This window comes from Oryctolagus cuniculus, chromosome 3, assembly GCF_051225735.1.
Source record: "Oryctolagus cuniculus isolate XC-2025 breed Fujian yellow rabbit chromosome 3, ASM5122573v1, whole genome shotgun sequence".
Classification (NCBI taxonomy): Eukaryota; Metazoa; Chordata; class Mammalia; order Lagomorpha; family Leporidae; genus Oryctolagus; species Oryctolagus cuniculus.
Window position 1 is genome coordinate 25,933,429 of NC_142869.1, and position 27,000 is coordinate 25,960,428.

Consider the following 27,000-nt stretch of genomic DNA (forward strand, 5'->3'; position numbering starts at 1 on the left):
GGCCCAAGTACTTAGGCCATCCTCCACTGCACTCCCTGGCCACAGCAGAGAGCTGGCCTGGAAGAGGGGCAACCGGGACAGAATCCGGCGCCCCAACCAGGACTAGAACCCGGTGTGCCGGTGCCGCAAGGCGGAGGATTAGCCTAGTGAGCCGCGGCGCCGGCCTAATATTATCATTTTAAGAAGAATTCAATATTATTAAAACAAGTGTCACCTAAGTTTTGAAATTGTTAGGCTCCTTGAGAAATCAATGATATTAGCTTGATTTAATGCAACAAAACGGAACATAAAACTTTATGTCATCTGCAAGAATTGTTGCAGATAAAAATTACCTTGGGAATATTTAGTCTAACTTCACATTGAGATCAGAAATGTACAGTTAACTTTTGTCCTGTGAAAAAAGGAAAACAGTTCTTGTCTCTTCTCCCTGAAAATCACCCACATATTTATATAGGAAAAGCCTTCCTCTATGTGATAAACCATATATCTCATTACCCTGGTCATACACACCTGTATAAATATATTTACCCCCTTTCCTGATATTACTTCAATGTGATTAGGAGCTACAAATGTCTTGAAACTAGCAGGCTAAAATTCTTGCTCAAGTACCCACTACCTTCTTTGGAAGAAGGTATATGAAAATAATATGCTGCATTGAAGCAAACTGTCACTATGGATGTGACAACTGAACTCCTTTGTGCCTGGTTTTCTCCATCACACACTAATAGCATTGGTCCTCCATTATTCAATATTCTCAGTTTCCACATCAATAACAGGGTCTCTTTGTTATACTAGTATAAACATAAAATAAAAATAAACTCAGAAGTAAACCTCTTTCTCTCTTTTTTCTTCCTCCTCCTCTTCCATCATTTTTCTTTCTCTTTTATTTCCAATGTTTAGAACTTACAGTATTAACTTAATACAAATATATGTCTATTTGGAAGAACCTATGTTTGTCTCAAATCAAGACCACTTATTGCCTCCTAACATAAACTCCATGTTTTATCCATATGACCCAATCATATCCTTGGCTTTGATCAAATGAATATTGTTCCTCTTCATCAGTGGTCTGATAGAAAAGAATAGGTTTTGGCTACATTTACCATGCCATGCTCCACATACTTTACATTCAAATGTCAAATGTCAAGGTAATGCCTAATTTTCCTTCTTCCATGTGCTTCATCAATTGAAAACTCCTAAACCTGGAGATTAATTCCAAAACTGACAATATATCTTAAATTTTTATTTATAGTTGAGTTTCCTCACAAAAGCATTCTTCAAGTATGTCTGGTGTATCCTCACTCCCCAAAGTGGGAACAATCTGGAATATAGTTGACATGAAAATCTGGCTAACAGGTAGGGAAGAGTAGTAGGAGATGATGGAGGAAAATCCTGATTCCAGATAAGCAATTTAAGGGTTACAGGTTATTTGGCTGTCAAAATTTAGGATCAAGTCACAGAGGTCAAATGAGTGAGGAAAAAAGCAGAAGAGTCAGGATTCCAAGGATAGTCCTAGAATTACATTAAAATTCAGAAGTCTGGAAGCTAAGAGAAGCAAGTACAAATGAGAATTTGGGAATAACCACTAGACTACAGACAAGCAGAAGATTGGAACAGATATCAAGCAAATAAGGCAGGCTGTATAAAAAGTACCTCATTTATACTTGCTGAAGAATGTTAGAATGGGACCTTGAGTGCATGAAAGAACTCTAGTTTCTGTACCAGTGCTGTTTATAGCTACTCTGCTTATACAAACAACATCAACCATGGCTCTGATCAGGAATAGAAATACTAAACCCAGGCATTCATATAAATCTCCAGACATTTGTGCTAAATCAATTTTGAAGGACAAGGTCACATTAGGTGATGCCTAATTATAAAAGGATAATAAGTAATACATTTTTAATTTTATTTTGTTATGAAAATTCTTTATTTTCATTTATTTAAAAAAGAGAGATACACACACAGAGAGTGAGAGAAAGAGGGGAGGGGAGTCTGTGAGAGTTCTTCGGTCCACTGATTCACTCCACAAATGCCTGCAACAGCCAAGGCTGGAACAGGCCATAGCCAGTAGCCCAGAACTCAGTCTGAGTGTCACACACAAGTGGCAGGGGCCCAAGTCCTTAAGCTATTATCTGTTGCATCCTAAGTTGCACATTAGCATAAGATGGATCACACGCAGTGTAGCCAACATTCAAACCACATACCCTGATACCGGATTACAGACAATCCAATGTGGCAACTGAGTCACTTTTCCACAGGTCTACTCTAGTTATACATTTTTGTTAAAGTTGGCTGTTAGAACTATGAATTCACACAATCTTTTCACTCAAGTAATTCACTCATTCCTTCAAAACAACTTGCTATCTTCCAGGGCCATTCATAACAATGAGACATGATTTATTCCTTCGAGAGTCCCTGTTCGGGGGCTGGGAGATACGGACACATCAATCAGTCACTGAGATTCAATAGGTTCTGTTCTATGTGCTCCTATATACTCATGCTCTAAATCAGATACCTAGTACCAAGAGAACAGAAGGAGCTTTGATTAGGGACAGACCAATACTTTAGCTTGCTTGAATATTTACAAATGGAAAAGGAAAAGAAAATGCAGTCAAGTCAAAGAAACATGAGCCAGTACACGAACATGTTTAAGGATTTCATTGAACCCAAAACATAGTGGATATAGAGGCAAAGGACACCTTAGAATCAGAACGATACCTTGGAGCTAGATTGGGAAGTGCCAAATGTGTTTTGAGGGCTTGGAAAAGAATCAAAAGATTTTAAAGCAAAATAAGATAATCACATCTTTATTTTAGAAATGTTACTATGACAGGAATAGGGAGAATAAATTTCAATGAGAGGAGTGACTAGAAGCAGAAAGAGAAATAGGAATATCTCAGGGGAGCTTATGATAGATGATAGATTTTGATCGAAGTAAATGCTGAATAACTTATTTTCAATAGAATATACAGCCTTCAGTGAGTAATTTCATGTGATAATTAACTGGTAAGGAAAAATTCTAATAGATTCACAGGTCATTATAGGTGACTATATTGATGACAATGACACTAAATTGAGAAAAATTCCAGGTGGAAAGTAAGACAATAGAGGAAATCAGAGAATTGGCTTTGAGACCTGTTAAGTTTCAGGTGCTCACAGATGTGCAAGTTAGAATGTCCTGTTTTATGAGGTACTCTGAATTAATGGTTATTGCCTTAGGATAATGTCAGTAGTTTTAAATTAAAATTGAATTCAGAGCATAAATATTGTTATGAATGTTGGGTAGATAACTCTCATAAAAAGTTTTATTACTTTCTATTAGATTATAAAAGCACTATTAATATGAAAAAAAGATAAGAAACTAACATGACAACACCATCCTAGTCATAGCCATGCAAGAAATTGCCAAAATTGATTTAAGATTTATACTTGATATTTATAATAAAATCTCTATATAATTATAAATTGCAAGAAAAAAATTATAGGAGATCATCTCAAATTCATTGGCTTTAATATGAGTAAAGACAATGTCCTCATAAGATTAGGTGTAGCATCCCATCAAGTAATGGCAGAAACTGCAGAAACTTATTATACTACACCAGGTCTCACTATCTCTAACTATTTACATAACATTTTAAGCATATAAGTGGCATTCAAAAAAATTCATGGAAAATATGCCTTGGAAAAATACTGCGCATGAATTTTATTTTTTACAACAAAATAAACTTATCTCTTAATTCCAATTTTACATTTTTATGTATCTTTATGTGTGTGCATGCAATATAATTTGACATACTAAATAAAAACAGAACAAGAGGTATATTGGTGCTTATTTAAAACCATCTTTCCCAACATTCTTCATTTCAAAGATTAGCCTTTCCTTTAAACTTGCATTTCCCTTTCTATTACACAGTAGGTAATAGGAAATAACATTATACTGTTATGGAAGAAGATGGAATAAGAGATGTTTTCTATATTTACTGAAATATTATTAAGGCTTTGTTATTTTATGGAAATAGCCTGCCTTATCATAATAATATGTTCCAGAAAAGGTTTCATAGAAAAACTAAATGTCTTGATTTTTCAAAAACTGAAACTATATCCTAAGGGAGACAAGATAGTTTCTTTTTTTATCAACCTTAGTTAATAGGTGAGATTTTTATGCATTGTTGGCACTACACATAATTGCTATATATAATTATAATATGTCCAACAATGCCTTCTTGTAGGTCACTGTGGTTATTACTATGGATCTAGATAATTAAAAGAGAATGAAAGATGGTTATGGCCCCAGAAGGGCAACTGTCGGTCTATCGCTGAGTCTATGAAGCACTGGAATTGAAAATGCTTCACACATCATCTGCGACCAATGTAAAAGCCTGCCATAATTTTATCAGCAAGCTGACCAAACAAAAGCAAAAACTAAAACAAGCAAACATAAAATAAATAAGAACACCTCCTGGAAAGTGAGAGTTATTCAACAAACACAAAGTGTCTAAATACTTAGCTTAAAATTGCAGCTATAAGCAAGGTCACTAAAGACAACCTGAAATAAACTGAAAATTTAATGTTCAGATGAAATGATGTATTTATCCAAGAAAATTCATTCAAAATGATAAATAGTTCATTAAACCAAATACTTGTGTTTACCATAAATTGAGGCACATCTCCCTTTTCAAAAGTTAGTGGCAGGGCCAGCAAGTAAAGCTGCTGCGTGTAACACGGGCATCCCATAGGAGCACTAGTTTGTGTCCCAGCTGCTACACTTCCCAACCAGCTCCCTGCTAATGGCCTGGGAAAGCAGGAGAAGATGACTCAAGTGCTTAGACCCTTGTTACCCACATGGGAGATCCAGATAAAGCTCCTGCTCCTGGCTTCGGCCTTGCCCAGTCCTGCCCAATGCAGCAACTGGGGGGTGAACCAGCGACTGAAGATCTCTTTCTCACTGTCTCTCCCTCTCTCTCTGTAACTCTCTCAAGTCAATAAATAAATGTTTTGAAAAGTTCGTGGAATAAAAATTCCTACAACATCATTTAGTAGAAGGTAACTGAACACTTGAGTACTTTGATAGTAAACCATGAAACCAGTAGAATATATCTTTATGGTATAGAAAATGCTTTAAGTTATTCAGTGCACTAACTACAAACAAGTATTGTAATTATTCTAACTGTATATGATTATTATCCCCCTCAGGATAATTTTCTAAGATTTGCTTATTTATTTAAAATGGGGAGAGAGAGAAAGAAAGACAAACAGTTCATCTATTCATCCTCTGGTTCATTCCCAAAATGCCCACCAAAGCCAGATGGACCAGGCTGAGCCAAGAGATGAAACATAGTCAAGGTCTTCCAGATGGGTGGTAGAATTCCAATTACTGGGCTCATCCACTGCCTCCCTAGACCAGAAACAGAATAGCCAGGACTTGAACTGCACTCCAATGTAGGAAGCAAATGTTCCAAGCAGTATTTTAACCCACTGTGCCACAACATCTGCCATTAGAGAATTTTCTTGTAGTTTCAAGAAACTGTGAGCTCTTTCACTTTGTTAAATCAAAACTAAAAATATGTACTTTGGCCTAATGTTTTGCTTTGCTTCTTTGTTTTTAGAGGGCATTAACATTATAAACATGATAACATAACTTAGTCTTATTAAAAATATATACCATAAAATACAATAAATATCTGTAGTCATTAATTAGACTTTGATTTCAATACTCACATATTAAACATAACTAGTAATCTCTTGAAAAACCTATATAATTAACAATCCAAACTAAAATGAGTAAATTTATGTTGACCCATGTTTTAAAAATTACATTTCTATAATCCCCTTTTCTAACACTACTCATTTTATCATTATTCTGCTGTCTGTGTCAATGAAAACACATGACATATTAGTGATATGAGCCTGACTACTTTCCAGGCAGTAAACACAGTTGTGAACTTTGTTTACAGCACAGTCTAAGGTGTCCCATCCTTGTGTAAGCTCACTGATAATCTAGTAGCCATCACAGACTTAACATGCTGTTATGGTTTGTCTGTAGTTTGTGTCCCATGGGTTCCTGTGTTTTAAGTTTGGTTCTCAGCATGGTAATGTTGGGAGGTGGTGGAACCATTAAGAGTCAGAGCCTAGTGGGAGGTGGTTAGGCTAATGGGGGCACTGCCTTCAGAAGAGATTAAGGTAGTTCTCATTAGATACTAGTTAATTCCTACAAGAATAAGTTGTTGCAAGAGAACAAGACTGTGTCTTCTCACCGTGTGTGATCTTTCCCTCTCACATGCATGTGCTCCTGTCATGATGGAAGGTAGTTAAGGAGACCTTGACAGAGTTAGCATCATGCTATTTTGACTTTCACCCTCCATAACTGTGAAAAAAATAAATCTTCCATGGGGACTCAACAACATCCTCCTGAATCGACAGTGGATCACAGAAGACATCAAAAGAGAAATAAAAAAAAAATTTTTAGAAACAAATGAAGATGACAATATAACATATCAAAACTTACAGGACACAGCAAAAGCAGTGTTAAGAGGAAAGTTTATAGCAATTGGTGCCTACATCAGGAAATTGTAAAGGCACCAAAGAAATGAGCTATCAATGCATCTCAAGGATCTAGAAAAACAACGGCAAACCAAACTTAAAATTAGTAAGAGAAAAGGAATAATTAAAATTAGAGTAGAAATCAACAAAAACAATAAAAAGGATCAGCAAAATGAATAGCTGGTTATTGGAAAAAATAAACAAAATTGACACAGCATTGGCCCTGCTAACCAAAAAAAAAAGAAAGAAATAGAAGACCCAAATCAATAAAATTATAGATGAAGAAGGAAATGTAACCATAGACACCACAGAAATAAAAAGGTTCATCAGAATTACTACAAAAAACTGTATACCAACAAATAGGGAAACCTAGAAGAAATGGATAGATTCATGAACACATACAACCTACCTAAATTGACCCATGAAGACACAGAAAACCTAAAGAAACCCATTATCAGTAATAAAAACCCTCCCCAAAAAAGAAAAGCTCAAGACCAGATGGCTTCGTTGCTGAATCTGTCCAGTCATTTAAAGAAGAACTAACTCCACTTCTCAAGTATTCAAGACAAATGAAAGGGAGGGAATCCTCCCAAATTCTTTATATGAAGCCAGCATTATCTTAATTGCTAAAGCTGGAAAAGATGCAACAGAGAAAGAGAACTAAAGACCAATTTCTCTGATGAACACAGACACAAAATTTCTCAACAAAGTTCTCACCAATCAAATACTACAACACATCAGAATGATCATTCACCTGGAACAATTGGGATTTAGCCTTAGTATGCATGGATGGTTCAACATTCATAAATCAATCAATCTAATACATCACATTAACAAACTGAAGAACAAAATCCATATGACTAAATCAATACATACAGAGAAAGCAGTTGATAAAATACAATACTCTTTCATGATGAAAATTTTAAGTAAATTTGGTATACAAGGAATATTCCTCAATACAACTAAGACAATTTATGACGAACCCATGGGCAGCATACTATTAAAAGGGAAAAGCTGGAAGCATTTCCACTGAGATCTGGAACCAGACAAGGATGCCCACTCTCAACATTGCTATTCAATATAGTCCTGCAAGTTTTAGCCAGAGCCATTAGGCAAGAAAAAGAAATCAAAGGGATTCAAATTGGGAAAGAGGAAGTCAAACTATCCCTATTTGAAAATGTCATGTATAGGTGATGTCTATGTATAGGTGATTCAAAAGACTCCACCAAAAGACTATTGAAACTCATAGAAGAATTTAGTAAAGTACCAGGATATAAAATCAATACACAAAAATCAAAAGCCTTTGTATACACAGACAATGCCAAGGCTGAGATAGAACTTCTAAGATCAATCCCATTTACAATAGCTAAAAAAATCAAATACCTTAGAATAAATTTAGCCAAGGATGTCAAAGATCTCTATTATGGGAACTACAAAGCATTAAAGAAAGCAATAGATGATACAAAAAATGAAAAAAAAATTTCCACATTCATGGATTGGAAGAATCAATATTAACAAAATGTCCATTCTCCAAAAGAAATTTACAGATTGAACATGATACCAATAAAAATACCAAAGACATTGCTCTCATATCTAGAAAAATGATGTTGAAATTTATATGATAACATGGGAGACCTTGAAAAGCTAAAGCAATCTTAAACAACAAAAACAAATCAGGAAGCATCACAATACCAGATTTCAAGACACAGTACAATGCAATTATAATCAAAACAGCCTGGTATTGGAACAAAAACAGATGAACAGACCAATGGAACAGAACAGAAAAACCAGAAATCAATCTAAGCATCTACAACCAATTTATTTGGAGCAAGGAGCTAAAACCAATCCCTGGAGCAAGGACAGTCTCTTCAACAAATGGTGCTGTGAAAACTGGATTTCCACATGCAGAAGAATGTGGAACCATTACCTTACAGCTTACACAAAAATCAATTAAAAATGTATTAAAGACCTAAATCTATGACCTGATAGTATCAAATTGATAGAGAACATTGGGAAAACCCTGCAAGGCATTGGCACAGGTAAAGAGTTCTTGGAAAAGGTCCCAGAGGCACAGGCAGTAAAAGCCAAAATTCACAAATGAGACTACATCAAATTGAGAAACTTCTATTCTATACTATACTATACTATACTATACTATACTATACTATAGAAATTTCTATACTATAAAAGAAACATTCAGCAAAGTGAAGAGGCATCCAACAGAATGGGAGAAATTGCTCTCAAACTAAGCAACTGATAAAAGATTAATAACCAGAATTTATTAAGAGATCAAGAGACTCCACAGCAACAAAACAAACAACCCAGTTAACAAATAGGCAAAGGACTTAAACAGACATTTTTCAAAAGAGGAAATCCAAATGGCCAACAGACACATGAAAAAATGTTCAAGATCACTAGCTTTCAGGGAAATGCAAATCAATACTATAATGAGGTTTCATCTCACATATTAGAATGGATTTCATACAGAAATCAACAAACAAATGCATGTGAGGATATGGAGGAAAAGGTACCCTAATCCATTGTTGGTGGGAATGCAATCTGGTAAAATAATTATAGTAGACAAGGTGGAGATACCTCAAAAATCTAAAAATAGTCCTACCATACCACCTGGCCATCCTAAATCTGGGAATTTAGACAAGGGAAATGAAATCAGCAAATAAAAGAGTTATCTGCACCCACATGTTTATTGCACCTCAGTTCACAATATCTAAGACATGGAATCAACCTAAATGCCCGTCAATGGAAGACTGTATAAAGAAATTATAGGATATGTACTCTATGGAATACTACACAGCAGTAAGAAAAAATGAAATTTGGTCATTTGCAACAAAATGGAGGCATCTGGAAAACATCATACTTAGCAAAATAAGTCAGTCCCAAATCGACAAATACCATATGTTCTCCCTGCTGTGATAACTAACAGAGCACCCAACAGGAAATTAACACTTTGAGAAGCAAAGACTTGAACACCTCTTGTCTTGACTGTCAAGAAACATTTTTTTTCTTTTCTCTTCTTCATACAATTTGTTGAACTCTTTATATAACATAAAGTTAATAATAAGTGTTTAAAGTCAATTGAAAATAGAGCTCAGTAAAAAATAAGAGAGGGAAGAAGAAGTTTTTAACTACAAAGCTATATAGTTCTATATACAATCCTATGGACTTACATCTAAGGGTACAGTTTAAAAACTTGCCATGGGAGCCCAAATCCATTAAGCTGGATAGTAAAAATTCCATCTTCACCGGTTTGAGGCCCAGCTGCTCCACTTCCAATCCAGCTCTCTGCTAGTCCTGGGAAAGCAGTAGAAGATGGCCCAAGCCCTTGGCCCTGCACCTGCATGGGAAACCTGGAAGAAAGCTCCTGGCTCCTGGCTCCTGGCTTCAGATAAACTTGGCTCTGGCTGTTGCCCAACTGGTGAGTGAACCTGTGGATCTAAGATCTCTCTGCCTCTCCTTTTCTCTCTGTTTAACTCTGACTTTCAAATAAATAAATAAATAAATCTTTTTTTAAAATGCCATCTTAAGCATTAAAGTGATCATATTAACTGTTAAATTGATAATATAGATAGCATAAAGTGTAAGGGATCATATAAATAAGATCAAGGGTCTGGTAAGAATAATAGATAGAATTAAAAAAGATGAAATGTTCCAACATAGGAAGCAGTCCACACAGCAGACTCATAGAATGATAGTTGTTCTAACCAGTATTCTGACCTCAGAATCAGCCCTTAAGGCATTTGGGTCTGGCTGAAAATCCCAAGAGAGCATTTCAGGCATGGAAAGCCAAGACACTATTGTTGGGAGCCACTGTGCTGGTTTCCCTGTATAGGCCTTTGTTTAGATTAACCTTCAACTGTGTTCCTGTAAGGAGGATTCACTAGAAAATTTCATTTGTACAGCTCACTGATATGGTTAGCACTTGGCCATATGGCTTCAGTGCTCTCTTTCTTGTACCTTGATAAGCACATCTGGTAGCTGTAAGACCTCGCTATAACTCCCTTGGTCAAATTGATACTGATTCCTGTGAAATTATTCCTTTGAACTATGTTGTAAGATGACCCCTGCTTGCCCTCGACTGTTACAATCCTTGCCTTGTACTATATAAGCTACCTCTTTCTCCAATAAAGTGAGACCTTGATCAGAATATTGTCTTGGTCTCCCTTCTTGTGTCTGGTTTGTCTCTCCATTCAGGTCTGTCCTCCTCGTGTCCCAGTTGATTACCCTGCAGGCCAGGATACACTGTGGAAAAAAAAAATGTCCTACATGACAGATCTCTGTGAGTGAGACTCCAGTGGAAAGAAGTGGTCATCAAAGAAGAAAGTACTTTTCTTTGAAGGGATGAGAGAACTTCCACTTTGCTTTTGGCCTTGTTTAAATCTGATGGAGATTGTTGATTCAAAAGGCTTCCAAATCATTGGCAGCTCATGTAAAGAGCCTCAAGTGATCACTGACGTCATACATAAGAATGTTAATTGTTAAATTAAAACAGGAGTCACTGTGCACTTACTTCCAACACAGGACCTCTGTCCTTAGTGAGTTGTACTATGAGAATTAACTGTAAAACTTGTTCTCAAACAGTTTTTTCTTATATTTTGTGTATGTGTATGTGTGTGTGTGCAAATTGTTGAAAACTTTACTTAGTATAGAGTTGGTCTTCTGTGTATAAAGTTAATTGAAAATCAATCTTAATGGAGAATGGGACTGGAAATGGGAGAGGGAGGAGAAGGTGAGATGGGAGTATGGGTGGGAGGACAGTTATGGTGGGAAGAACCACTATATTTCTAAAGTTCTACTTAGGAAATCTGTACTTAATAAAAGGTTTATTTGGGAAAAAAAACTATCTTGGATTATTGAAATAGTTCCCAACTAGTCTCAGTATATATAATTAACTCCTACATCAGTCTAATTTTCACACAACATTCAGAGAAACTTGTCTTTATGTAAGTCAAACCATGTAAATCTTCTGCTCAGATAAAATTCAACGTCTTTACTATGACTTACATGACCCTAATTAATATAACCTTTGGTGCTCAAATTCTAAGGGTATTTTCTCCTCTTCTTCTCCAAGTTCATTTACTCTGCTTTCTACTAACCCCTTGATGTTTCTGGAACACCTTGGACATGCTCCAACCTCAACACCATCACATTTGCTGCTCCCTCTGAGTCTAATATCTTCCTAGATTTCAGCATGTCTCATTTTCTCACATATTTCAGGTTTGCATCATGTCAACTTCTTAGAAAAGCCCTGGCCACAAAATATAGGATGTTAGTCTATGGAATTAAAGCCAGATACATGCTGGGGAGCTCTACAGGCAACAGATAACTCACAGATCTATTTTCCTTCTGTTAAGTAGGTCACAGATTTCAGAATCTTTGATTCTATGGTTTTCTTCTGAAAAAGATCTTTTTATTTGTTTTGAAAGTAAAAATTACATAAAAAGAGGGGGTAGAAAGAGAGAGAGAGAGTATCTTCCATCCACTGGTCACACTGCAGAGGGCCGCAACAACGAGCATATAGCCAGGCTGAAAACAGGAGCCAGGAGATTCATCATCTGGGTCTCTCAAACAGGTGCCATTAGCCCAAACACTTGTGCCATGCTCCACTGCTTATCCCAGAAATTAGTGGGGAGCTGGATCAGAAGTGGAGCAGCCAGGACACAAACCAATGCTCATGTGGGCTGCTGCCAGTGCGGGAGGCAGCTTTACCCACTAAAGCACAATGCCAGCCTCTGGTTCTAGCTGAGAGCAGAGAATCCAATTGCATGTCTTAAGAGTCAGGCCTATGGTAATATAAACTGCCTTTGTTAATTATCACTAAAATGAACAAACCCACTGCTTCAGACTATGACATAAAATCTTCCAAAAATTCATAGCAGTGGAAATGGGAATGGTGAACATCCACAGGTCCCTGTCACACATAAACTAGAGGAATGCCAACATTCTATATTCTTTTTTTCAGAGAATATTTTAAAAAAAATTTTTTTTTTTTTGACAGGCAGAGTGGACAGTGAGAGAGAGAGACAGAGAGAGAAAGGTCTTCCTTTGCCGCTGGTTCACCCTCCAATGGCCGCCGCTGCAGCCGGCGCACCGCGCTGATCCTGGCAGGAGCCAGGAGCCAGGTGCTTTTCCTGGTCTCCCATGGGGTGCAGGGCCCAAGCACCTGGGCCATCCTCCACTGCACTCCCTGGCCATAGCAGAGAGCTGGCCTGGAAGAGGGGCAACCGGGACAGAATCCGGCGCCCCAACCGGGACTAGAACCCGGTGTGCCGGCGCCGCAAGGTGGAGGATTAGCCTATTGAGCCACGGCGCCGGCTCGAATATTTTAAAATTTATGATGCCATATGCCTACTGAATTCTATAAAGAAAATAAAGTAGAATTATGAAATTGAATTCATGATTAGAGGAGTAAAAGTAAAATATAAGTTACATTTTTTCAGTTACCACCTCTGAGGAGATTATATGTGAGCTAAGAAGCGCAGGAATAAGCCAGACTTGCAAAATTACATAAGGTAAAATTACAAGTACAAGAAAGAGCTAGTTTAAAGACTTTGGAATAGAAGTAAGTGTGGTTGGTATGCTGAACAGTGAGAAGACTGGTGAGAGTACTGGGCAAGGAGGGGCATATGACCAAAGAAGTAGACAGGTGCCTCATCTTGCAGAGCTTGGTAGATCATTGGAAGAAGTTTGGGTTTTATTTTAATTTTATTATTTTAATTTTATTTGAAGGCACAAAGAGACAGAAAGACACACATAGAAGGAGAAAGGTCTTTCATCTGCTGGTTTACTTCTGAAATGTCTGCACCAGCCTGGCCTGGGCCAGACTGAAGATGAGAACAAGAATACCGAACTCAGTCTGAATCTCCTATGTGAATAGCAAGGACACAAATACTTAAGCCATCACCTGCTTCTTCCCCAGGTGCACAATAGAAGAAAGTGGGAATAGAAAGTGGAGTTGGGACTTGAACACAGCTACCCCAATGTGGGCTATAGACATCACATGTGCAATCTTAACTACTGTGCCAAACTCCCACCCCATATTTTATTTTAAACAAAGGGAAGGAATTATTGAATTTAAAGCAGGGATTCTTATGATCTGACTTAGATCTTTACTTTTAATTTAAAACATTATAACAAATAAGTATTGTACATATTTATAGCATACAATGTCATGTTCGGGTTTATATATATATCTATATATATTGTATAATGTCTAATCAAATATTCAAAGTAAATATATTTATGTCTTCAAACATTTAGCATTTCTTTATAATGAAAGCATCTCAAATCCTGTCTTCTATTTTGGTTTGTTTATTTTTTCAGAGAAATAAACAGTGCATTAACATTTTCAATAACCCTGATGTGCAATAAAACCCTAGAACTTCTTATTTCTAATTAGCTCTAACCTAGTATTCATTAATCAACCCTCCGCAATCTCATCTTCCCCACTACCTCACCAGCCTCTGATGATCACCATTATACATTTAAATTCTGAGATCATCTTTTATTTTTTAGACTCTACATGTGAGTTAGATCATACAATACTTATCTTTCTGCTCTTGGTTTGTTTCACTTATCATAATGACCTTCAGTTCCATCCATGTTGTTGCAAAAGAAAAGAATTTATTCTTTTTTATGGCTGAATAGTATTTCATTATGTATTTTGGTCACATTTCATTCATCAGTGGATGGAAAGTTTGGTTGTTGGTATTGTGTTACCATCAACATGGGAATGCAGATGTCTCTTCAACAGGCCATTTCATTCCCCTTGGAAAAAGAGCCAGTAGGGGCCAGTGCCCTGGCACAGTAGGTAAAGCAGCTGCCTGCAGTGCCGGCATCCCATATGGGCGCCAGTCCAAGTCCCAGCTGCTTCACTTCTGATCCATTCCTATGCTAACTGCTAATTGTTAACTGGGAAAGCAGCAGAAGATGGCTTAAGTGCTTGGGTCCCTGCACCCATGTGGGAGACCCAGAAGAAGCTTGTGGCTCCCGGCTTCAGATTCACCCAGCTCAGTCTGTTGCAGCCATTTGAGGAGTGAACCAGTGGATGGAAGATCTCTCTCTCTGTGTTTGCCTCTGTCTCTCTGTAACTCTTCCTTTCAAATAAATAAGTAAATCTTTAAAAAAAAAAAAACCCTATATCTATTTTTAAAAAGAAATATACCCAGTAGTGAGATTGCTGGATCAAATTGTAGCTCTATGTTAATTTTCTGAGTCATGTTCTTACTGATTTGTACATGTCTGTACTACTTCACGTTCCCATCATCAGTGTGCAAGGGTACCTACCACACATTCACAGCAATACTTGTTATTTTTGTATTGTGCTAGTAGCCAATTTAACAAGTGAAATATCATCTCACTGTAGGTTTGATTCACATTTCCCTGAAGATTAGTGTCATTGAGCATTTTCTTCATGGACCTGTTGGTCTTTTTTATGTCTTCCCTTCAGAAATGTCTGTTTAGACTTACAGTCCATATTCAAAATTGGATTATTTGGGTTTTTTTGCTGTTGAGTTGGTTACATTCTTTATTTAGCTGAGATATTAACCTCTGGTCAGATGTATAGTTTTCAAATATTTTTTCTCATTCTATATGATATCTTTTCACTCTGTTGCTTCCTTTTTAAAAACAACTGTTTGGCTACTGTGAAGAAAGTGAATCATTGTAGGGTAAGGTAGAGTAAATTAATAGGCTTATGAAATGTGAAATAACAAAAAAAATACAGATAAAGAGAAGTAAAACAAATTTGAATGTAGCCTGGAAGAGGGACTAATCAGACTTTCTGATAAATTTAATGCAAGATTGCTGGATGAGAGGATGAAGAATCAAAATCATTCTGAGGTTTTTAGCTTGACTCAATACACAGTTTGGCACTTTTACAAAAATGGATAAGTTGAAGACATGACCATATTTCCCTAGGGGAACACAAAAGCTCTTTTTTGAATGTGATAATTTTGAAAAGTCTGTTGGATGTTCAAGCTCCGGGGTAGAGCTATCATGATATAAAGAGGATTCAAACCTGAGAAGGGAAGGGGCCCCCTGAGGAAAGGAAGATGGTGCAAAGAGGTAGCTGGGAGGCTGAGTCTAGGGGCAGCGTGCCAACCAGAACTTTGGCCAAGGAGGAGAAGCGCAGTAAAGATGACATGAGGGATGAGCCTGGATGAGCCTGGGAGTCAGCAAGAAAACCAGGATTGAATGAAAAACTGCAGTGAGGAGGGGAAAAGCACAAGTAGTTGGTTGCATTGACTGCAGCTTATGCCATGAAGAAAACAGGGGAATAACCAGCTGTGGTGGACAGGGGACAAGCTGACTGACTGACAAGAATAGTCTCAGAGGAGGGGAAAGGTAGGCAACCTCTCCAGGAGAGGGCGTAAGAGCAGGTGGAGGCTGTCACTTCAGTCAGCACTTCGCAAACTGCTTTAGTGAAAAAATAAGCAGAGTATCAGGAAATAGCAATGGGTTCATGGGGGAGTTCTCTAGAAAAGAAAGGAAGTTTTGCTTTTTAAGCCATGGGAGTAACTGAAGGACAGTTCCTAGGCTAGTGAGAACCATCCTGTAAGGGTAGCAGAAAGACATTCACCTAAATCAGAGCTTAAAAACTCTATAATCTAATTTAAAATCCTTCTGCTTCTTTGACCTATGAAATTGCACTCCATAAAAATGCAAATTAGTAAGACATTAAGAATTTTTAAAATTATCTGGATTTTAATACTCATTTATTTTACTATGACCTTGTTAGAAAAACACAGTAAAATTATATTTTGATAAATCTGTTATTTTCAGAGAAAGAACATATAATTAGCTAATTCTACATTTAATATAACTTAATTAATTATTTTACTATTTAAGTTTAAAGTAATTATCCTAGGGCTTGCTTATCAGAGGAAAAAGAAAGGGGATTTGGGCCTAAATCATAGGTCATAGAATTGCATATTACTGATAAAACTGTATCCCCAAGTGTAAAAATAGATTATTCCCTCAGCCATTTTCCTTTAAAATAATGTGTGATTTATTCCGTATTTTATGGTTTGCCTTCAGTAACCCAATCTGATACAAATTCCTTATCTATCATTCCCAAAGTATTTGAGTCATGTAAGAGTGTGTGTGTGTGTGTGTGTGTGTGTATGAGAGAGAGAAAGGGGAAAGAGATGCATAATATCTGTCTTACATCATAAAGTCAAAGGGTACATAAAGCAGGTGAATACTGGCACTTAGAGATACTTAGTAAAACACTATTATCACTATTACAGATGATATTATTTTCATTATCATTGTTACTACTGTTAGTGTTATCTGAGCAAGAGAGAGAGAGAGAGAGAGAGAGAGAAACAGATCTATCAATTGATTCACTCCCCAAATGTTTGCATCATCCATGGCCAGACTAGGTAAGTGCCTAGAATTAATCTGGGTCTCCCAACATGGTGGCAAGGACCCAACTACTTGAGCCATCAACTGCTGCCTCTAAGAATACACATTAGCAGGAAGTTTGAATTGGAAGCAGAGCTTCAGAGTCAGGATTTAAACCCAGGCACTCTGACATGGGATATGGACATCTAAGTGGTATCTTATCAGCTATGCCAAAAGCCTACACCAATATTTATGAAGTAAGGAAACTATGCACCATGGCTGAATAACTTGCTTTCCAGTATGGTAGCTGACAATCAAGCAAAAATAAATAAATATGCACGGTTACATAATGAAAACTGCTTCTTTCCTTAAAAAAGCTTATCATTGAGTCAATAAACATTTTAATACAATATATTAAGTATGTGTATATGTGCACATGTGAGGAATCTGATTTTAAAAATAAAGAGTATATGAAAATTTTGAGACATTTAGAATTTTATTGAGTTTGATATTATTCCTACTTACAGATTGGCAGTAGAGAATGAGAACACAGAGAAAAAAGTAGTAGAATAAAATGGGTGGGAGAGATATAAACACATGGAAAAGATGAAACAGTGGTATAAGGAGACAAATTGGAAATGAAGTAGACTGGCAAAAAAAAAAAAAAAAAAAAAAGCCCAGGTAAATGAATTGTCCCAAAGTCACAACTTAACCTTCTTTTGAGGCATGTTGCACTGAAAGATTGGTGATTATTATTTTGTGATTATTATATGTCATTTTTCTAATGCTTAACTCATAACACTAGACTCTTTTCTCTTAATGGGCTAACTAGTAAGGAATATGACAGAGAAATTATTCCCTGGGTTTCAGTAGTAGTTATCAGGGCAGCTGTCATTCCAAAGGCTGGAAATAAATTAAGCTAAAATCCAGATTTTGCCTTTGTCCGAGAGACAATGGCTTTATTCTTTCTCTTCTCCACATTGTTAACTTTACAGAAGCATTTCCTTTGACCTCCACTTAATTGTTGAATTGACCAATACTTCCCATTCTTTGGAAAACACCACAGCTCTCCAATCATGCCCAAGTAGATTAGCACAGATTACTCCCACCAGCCACAGCCCACAAATAACAAAGTCAGAGGAATTTTTTCCTGAACATCTTAATAAATCATCTGTGTTTGCTATTGTAATATGAATAAAAACTAAGATGGTTAAATTTAAGTATGATAAACATAACTGCTGTCAATGAAAGTGAAATTAATTTCATAAAAGTTGGGGGATCATGTTCCATATGTCCAAAGTTCTTACTTCTGATTAAAGCAATCAAAAATGAAAATTATAGATGATGCATTATTGGCATAGCTTATGCAAGAAATATGGTGTAGAATTTCACAGACACTCAAAGTTATAGTTCTACATTAAAATATTGGAATACGAAAGTACTTGTACTTATTTGAAATCATTTTTAATGTTCCCTGACAGGTTTTTTCAATTCATTAACTTATTGATCTTGGTCCTAACAGATAAGATAATATCTGCTATGTTCTTAAGTTCTTAAGGCAATATTCTTGCTACCAGAAATAATCAAACAAATTTGATTTAGAAGTATAGTAAACAAAAAATATATTCATCAAGAGCCAACGACCTCCTACACATTTAAAATTTAGTCACTACAAGTAAAATATATGTAAATTTTAGTGGTTAATATGTATTCTGAGATATTTGTATAATATTAGTACCATACAATATCAGTAATAGAATAACATTATGAGCAATTTTAGAATGTTTGCTGCATATTTTTGTGTGCATTATAGACTTCTTGACAATTACATAGAATTGTATATTACCTGATATAAGAAAAATTACTTACCTAAATTATAATTAAAATGATATATTCATGATTATCAATAAATGCTGATCATTTACCAAAATTTTAATGAGTTATAGTATTTACATGTACATATTCCCTAAAGAAATGCTTTTCTCACATTTTAATTAATGTAATATAAATTTTATGATTGTTTAATAAACTTTCCATGAACATAAATTTGGATACTCATAAAATAATGTATTCTAATAAATGCCAAATAACAACAAGTTTTTTCTTCAAACAGATGTGATTATTGTTCATGAAATTATGGTTATATAAAACAAACTAATGGAAATAACTGGTTAATGAAAAAATGTACATTGGTAAAGTTGGTAAGTAAAATAAACAATGAAATGCATAGTTGATGAGATGCTAGTTTTAAAATAATCCTGGAAACCTCTCTATAAATGATTTGTACAATATTTTAGGCCACAACTCCAATCTCTTCCATAAAATACACACAATAGTGCATTAGTCTGTACTGCCACCAAGTGCCTAAACCAATTAATTTTAAGCAGCAGCTATAAGCAGATTATTTCACCGACCTAAGTAGTTATTTGCTAACAGGCTAAGAGCAAACTACTTCAACCATGATAGTCTATAAGAACATCACAATTTAGACATGACAATAAAATCCCAAAGGCATTAATAAAACATCAAAAATCCTACCGGCTCACTGGAAGTTCGTGAAGTCTAAAAATGTTATTCAGCTTGTAGTTAAATTTTGCTGGACAAAGATTTTCTTTATATAAATTCAGGTTTGGTTCTGGTTGTATATCCATGGGAAATTCTGAATCCTGGAGAATAAAATAAAGCAAGGGCTCTGTGTTAAATATCCAAATCATTGTCCCTGCAGATACTCTGCTTCATTTACATTAAATTGCAATATAAATATTATTATTAGTTTTTCCCAGGGCTTACCTTAAATCCCTCATTTCTTATTTTCATTTGGCAAAGTATTTGAAAAAGAAAATTTTAAATAATGTGCATATCTCTTTTCTACAATCAATTTCATGATACACATCATGATATACATCAAAAATTATCTGAAAACACTCCATTTCTGAATTCCAATGAAGTATAATAATAACATTTTTGTATTATTGGTCAATTGTCCTTTTTCAATAAACTTTCCACCCCAACAGTACTATCAGTAAAGCCTATAATAATTCTTATACACTGTTTGTTCTCTATAAATGTGATACTAAAAATGCTTTCACTGAGTAACATAATAACATATTGTAACCAATTAATTATGGTTTTCTTCCTTAAAGCCAAAAACACAGGACAAATGTAAAGGCATTTACTGAAGGTAAAAGATATTTGTCATAATAATCCTTTTAAATCATATACTTTAGAATCTACATCTGCTGTATGTTGATCATGTCACCTGTTTCCCCACCAAGCAAACTACCTAAAGATTAAAGATGACTTTAAGTCCATAAAAAATAGCCTTTCTACAGTGGAAAAAAGACATGCTAGGAACAGGCACTCAATACTTAATGACAAATATCTTAACTGCTTAATTTTACAAAGGTAAAAGGAAGCAATCCATCTACTGCAACTAACGTTTTAAACTTGCTCTTAGAGTATTTTACTAAACTTTGTTTTAAATCTTTGTCAAACAAATAGATACGAATTGTATACTCTTATAGTGTTAAAGATTTTATGAGTATTTACAAATTTCCTTAATATGAGTGAAGCTGAACATCTTTTCATTCTATTATTGTTTACTGCTCTTGCCTATTTTCCTACAGGACTATGATATTTTTACTTTTTAATTAGTTAGTTGAGCTTTAGACTATAATATAAATTAAAAATATGTTATCTTGAAGTAAAAATTAAATTGCTATTAGAAACATAGAGGCATATCTATACTCATTCATTTATTCAAAAAATACTAAAAGTTATTCTTAAGTGTTGAAACTTAACTGAAAAGTGATTGCTGTTAAATATGAGTGGGAATAAGAGAGGGAAGAGATGTGCAATTTGGGACATGCTCAAGCTGACTTGCCCAAACGGTAGAGTTAGAAACATACCAGAGGATTCCAATTCAATCCCATCAAGGTGGCATGTACCAATGCCATCTCACTAGTCCCAATGATCAATTTCTGTTCACAATTGATCATAATGATAGGACTAAGAGTCAAAGGAATCACAAAAACAAGACTAGTATCTGAAAATACTAACCGATAGAATGAAAAAGGGAGAGAACGATCTAACATGGGAAGTGAGATACACAGCAGACCCATAGAATGGCAGATGTCCTAAATAGCACTCTGGCCTCAGAATCAGGCATGTGGATCCAGCTGAAAAGCCCATGAGAGTATTTCAGGCATGGAAAGCCAGGACACTCTGGCAAACAAAAAAAAAAATGACCTAAATGAAAGATCTCCACGAGTGAGATCCCAGTGGAAACAACAGGTCATCAAAGAAGGAGGTACCTTTCTCTGAAGGGAGGAGAGAACTTCCACTTTAACTACGACCCTGTCAGAATAAGATCGAAGTCAGCGAACTCAAGAGGCTTCCTTGGCAACTCATGACAAGAGCCTAGGGTGATTACTGATGCCATAAACAAGAGTGTCAATTTGTTAAGTCAACAACAGGAGTCACTGTGCACTTACTCCTCATGTAGAATCTCTGTCCTTAATGTGCTGTACATTGTGATTTAATGCTATAACTAGTACTCAAACAGTATTTTTCACTTTGTGTTTCTATGTGGGTGCAAACTGTTAAAACCTTTACTTAATATATGCTAAACTGACCTTCTGTATATAAAGATAATTGAAAATGAATCTTGATGTGAATGGGAGGGGAGAGGGAGCGGGAAAGGGGAGGGTGGCAGGTGGGAAGGAAGTTATGGGGGGGAAGCCATTGTAATCCATAAGCTGTACTTTGGAAATTTATATTCATTAAATAAAAGTTAAAAAAATACTAATAAGTGTTATTTTATTCAAAATCTTATTCTAGATATATAGAATCCATTCATGAACCAAACAAAAAGTCTTGCTTTGTAGAGATTACATTCCAAAGTATTCATAAATTTATTCTTGGTGTTGGAAAAAGATAAAGTCCAATTCTATAAGTGAAATAGTATTTCATGCTCTCTTTTTACAAACTTATTGAAAAGCAGAGCAACACACACATACACGGGTGGGGGAAGAGAGATCTTTCAACTGCTAATTCACCATCCCTCTATTTTTCCTTTTCCATTGTATTACTTCATTTTCACATAAATTACTCTATTCAGGAAAAATATTAATGTCACCTTTCATTTAACATTCAGCTATTTTTGTATTTCTTAAAATTATCAATGCTATGAATAGTTTTCTGTTGATAACTCTGAACATTATTTCTTTCTTTTTAAAGATTATTTATTTTAAAGGCAGAGTTACAGAGAGGCAGAGACAGAGGTAGAGAGAGAGAAATAGAGGTCTTCCATCTGTTGGTTCACTCCCCAAATGGCCGCAACCATAGGAGCCAGGAGCTTCCTCCTGGTATCCCACGTGGGTGCAGGGGCCCAAGGACTTGGGCCATCTTCTACTGCTTTCCCAGGCCATAGCAGAGAGCTGGATCAGAAGTAAAGCAGCTGGGACTCAAACCAGCACCCATATGGGATGCCAGCACTGCAAGTGGCAGCTTCACCTGCTATACCACAGCGCTGGCCCCTGAACATTATTTCTTAAAAGCACTGTTCTAAATAGGAAATAATTTACGTAAAATAAATATGACAAAAACACGGTAACTCTTCACAGGTTACTCTTCAGAAATGCTGTATAAATTTATACTTTCAGTCTTGTAGTACTACTTGCAATTCACCAGACCTTTGTTAAAGGTGTATAACCATTATGTCTCTCTCTCAGACACACACATACAACCCACTGATTGAACAATTTTTTTCTTTCTTTTGATTAATATTTGGGTGTTTATTTCATGCCAAGAACTGGTTTCAGTTCTTACAATATATCCCCAAAGAAAATACAAGCATACCTTGTTTTATTGCAGTTCACTTTATTGCAATTCACAGATTCTGTGTTTGTTTTTTTTTTTTGTTTGTTTGTTTCCTTGTTTTGTTTTTGTGTTTTTACCAACTGAATGTTTGGGTCAACCATGTATCAAGCAAGTCTGTGGTATCATTTTCCCATGTGTTCAATTTATGTCTCTATCAAATTATGGTAATTCTCACAACATTTTAAACTTTTCCATTATTAATAACACCTGTTATGGTGATCTTTGATAAATGATCTTTGATGTTAATATTGAAATTGACTGTGATCTTAATTGATAGACATGTATGTTCTGACTATTTCATCTACTGGCTACTCTAATCTCTCACTCTTGATGGGTCCTCCAATTTTCTCAGACTCAACAATATTGAAATTGGGCCAGTTCAACCCTACAGTGACCTCCAAGTGTACAAGTAAAGAGAAGAGCTGTACACCTCTCTCACTTTAAATCAAAAGATAAGACTGATTAAATTTATAAGGAAAGCATGACAAAAGCAAAGACAGACCAAAACCCATGCCTCTTGCATAGTAATTCAAGCTGTGAATCCAAATAAACAATCGTGAAGGAAATTAAAATTACTCTTCCAGTGAACACACAGATGACCAAAAAAAGCGAAAACTTTATTGCTGATACGGAGAAAGTTTTAATGGTCTGTATAAAATGTTAATTCACCTACAACCTTCTCTTTCTCAAGCCAAAGACTAATACGGAGTAAGGCTCTAACTTTATTAAATACTATGAAGACTGACAGAAGTGAGGAAGCTGCAGAATAAAAGTTAGACATTAGCAAAGGTTGGCTCATGAGATTTAAGGAAAGACACCATTTCCATAACAGAAAAATGCAAAGTGAAGCAGTAAGCACTGATGTAGAAGAACAAAGAGGTAGCTAAGATTGTTAATGAAGGTGGCAACACTAAACAACAGATTTCCATGGTAGATGAAAAGGCCTTATTTGGGAAGAAGATGCCTTCCAGGGCTTTAAGGACTAGAGAGAAGTAAATGCCTGGCTTCAGAACCTCAAAGGACAGGCTGACTTTCTTTCTTGTAGGAGGCTAATACAACTGATGACATAGAGTTATAGCCGATGCTCATTTGCTATCCCAAACGTCCTAGCACCCTTAGGAATTATGTTCAATCTAATATGCCTATGCTTTATGTATAGAAGTAAGAGCAAAGCCTGAATGACAACACATCTGTTTATAACATGCTTTAATGAACATTTTAAACCCATTGTTGAGATCTACACCTAGAAAAAATATTTCAATATATTACTGTTCCTTGATAATGCATATGCAACATAAGAGTTCTGAGGGATATATACAATAAGATTAATATTGTTTTCATGCCTGATAATATAAATCCATTCTCAACCCTTGGATCGGGGAGTAATTTCAACTCTGAAGACAGATTATTTAAGAAATACATTTTGTAAGGCTGTAGCAGCCACAGATAGTTATTTCTTTGATGAATCTGGGAAAAGTAAATTTAAAACCCTCTGGAAAGCATTCAGCATTCTAGATGTCATTAAGAAATCCATGATTCATGGAAGAGGTAAAAACATAAACATTAATAAGAGTTTGGAAGAAGTTGATTGAAACTTTCACGGATGACTTGGCAGTCTTCAAGATTTCTATGGAGGAAGTAACTGCTGATATTGTAGAAAAGGCAAGAGAACCAGAAATAGAAGTGAAGCCTGAAGATGTGATTGAATTGCTGCCATCTCATGATAAAATGTTAATGGAAGAGGAGTTGGATTTATGGATGAGTAAAGAAAGTGATTTCTTGTAATAGACTCTAGGTGTTATGAACACTGTTGAATTGACAAGGATTTAGAATATTACATAAACTTAGTGAATAAGGCAGTGGCAGGTTGAGAACATGGATTCCATTTGAAAGAAGTTCTACTGTGAATAAAATGCTATCAATCAGCATCACATGCTCAAATCTTTAGTGAAAAGATGAGCCAATCCATGCAGTCACCTTCATTATTGTCTAACTTGAAGAAATCGCCTCACCCACTCCAACTGACACCAAACACCACCCTGATAACTCAGCAGACATTCACATCAAGGCAAGATCATCAATTGAAATAATCAGAACTTTTTGAAACCTCAAATGATCATCTGTATTTTTAGCAATAAAATATTATTAAATTAAAGCCATGCATTGGGTTTTTGGACATACTGCTATTCCACACTTAATAGAAACTAGTACAATATAGCCATAATTTTATATGCACTGGAAAACCAAAAATTCATGTGACCATCTTTATTGCAATATTTGCTTTACTGTGGTGGTCTGGAACTCTACCTTCATTATAATCTCTGAGATATGCCTATACATAAAATTCCCTCCCTTTCAGGCCTTATTCCCCAAGGCAAAGCCAAGGTCCATTTGGAAAGAAAGCACTTAAGTAGGAGTGTATTTGAGGGTGTGTGCTTGTGTGTGTGAATCAATAGAGCTGTAAAAGTACAGGGTACTTTGAAATAGCCAGCTCCGCTGTGACACTGCCTGCAGCACTGCCTGCAGTGTCGGCACCCCATATGGGCGCCAGTTCCAGTCCCTGCTGCTCCACTTCTGATCCAGCACTCTGCTATGGCCTGGGAAAGCAGAAGATGGCCCAGGTCCTTGGACCCCTGAATTTTGTGGGAGACCCAGAAGAAGCTCCTGGCTTTGCATAGGCACAGCTCCGGCCATTGCAGCCCATTAGGGAGTGAACCAGAGGATGAAAGAGCTCTCTCTATCTCTTCTCTGTGTAACTCTTTCAGATAAATAAATCCTTTTAAAAAAAAATTCCCTCCCTTGTGGAAGTTGCATTCTAGCAGGAAGACACCAAAAATGAAAAAAATAATAAACATGTAAATTATATTATGGAGGGGAGATAAATTATTATGTTAGAAAAAATACAGCAAGGTTGATCAGAATCCTGTCTTTCATAATTGTTTCGAATATGTGGAAACATCTGAAGCCATAAACTTATTATCTACCACAATTTTATAGCATTCTTAATCCAAACATTATACCAAATTAATAAAAATGAAGCATTTAATTAAGCCTAACCAACTAGGTTTTAGTGACTATTTACTAGAGCCAAAAAGAAGATAGGAAAACATAATAGTAATTCAAATATTATTTAAAAGAGATTTACAAGAGCAGCAAAGCCTTCATAATAGTACTGCCATTGAAACATACACACACTTGCAGAGGCAAAACCCAAGAATCCTTTTATCACCCAGCCTACCTGTACATGCATAAATGTTCCAAGAGACAATGGCCAGTAATGGATAGACAGGATCAGTGAGGTAAAAATGGTATTAATAAAAAAGGGAGAGAATGATCCAACATGGGAAGTGAGATACACAGCAGACCCATAGAATGGCAGATGTCCTAAACAGCACTCTGGCCTCAGAATCAACCCTTAAGGCATGCAGATCCGGCTGAAAAGCCCATGAGAGTATTTCAGGCATGGAAAGCCAAGACACTCTGGGGAAAAAAAAAATGACCTAAATGAAAGATCTCCACGAGTGAGATCCCAGTGGAAAGAACGGGTCATCAAAGAAGGAGGTACCTTTCTCTGAAGGGAGGAGAGAACTTCCACTTTGACCATGGCCTTGTCTAAATATGATCAGAGTCAGTGAACTCAGGGGGCTTCCATAGCCTTGGCAGCTCATGACAAGAGCCTAGGGTGATTACTGAGGCCATAAACAAGAGTGTCAATTTGTTAAGTCAACAACAGGAGTCACTGTGCACTTACTCCTCATGTAGGATCTTTGTCCTTAGTGTGCTGTACATTGAGATTTAATGCTATAACTAGTACTCAAACAGTATTTTTCACTTTATGTTTCTGTGTGGGAGCAAACTGTTGAAATCTTTACTTAATGTATGCTAAACTGATCTTCTGTATATAAAGAGAATCGAAAATGAATCTTGATGTGAATGGAAGGGGAGAGGGAGTGGGAAAGGGGAGGGTTGCGGGTGGGAGGGACGTTATGGGGGGGGGGGGAAGCCATTGTAATCCATAAGCTGTACTTTGGAAATTTATATTCATTAAATAAAAGTTTAAAAAATGGTATTAATACACAAGGACAATGCAAACAGGACCAAAGAATTAAAACTCAAAACTATTATTTCGAGTACATGTCAGTACCATTTCTTTGTACTGACAATGTACAATTGAAGGACAAAAGTAAGCTCTCCATAGTAAGTTCTGATACT

The 27,000-nt window shown here is 36.1% G+C and overlaps 1 protein-coding gene across 1 annotated transcript in view; it reads right to left on the reverse strand.

Moving 5' to 3' along the window:
* SPAG16 (sperm associated antigen 16) overlaps window positions 1-27,000 on the reverse strand; it is a 1,165,801-nt gene that overhangs the window by 971,707 nt on the left and 167,094 nt on the right. The window contains exon 10 of the mRNA XM_051849131.3: window positions 19,447-19,574. Coding sequence (XP_051705091.3) covers window positions 19,447-19,574 — 128 coding nt within the window. The remainder of the gene's footprint in view (window positions 1-19,446; window positions 19,575-27,000) is intronic.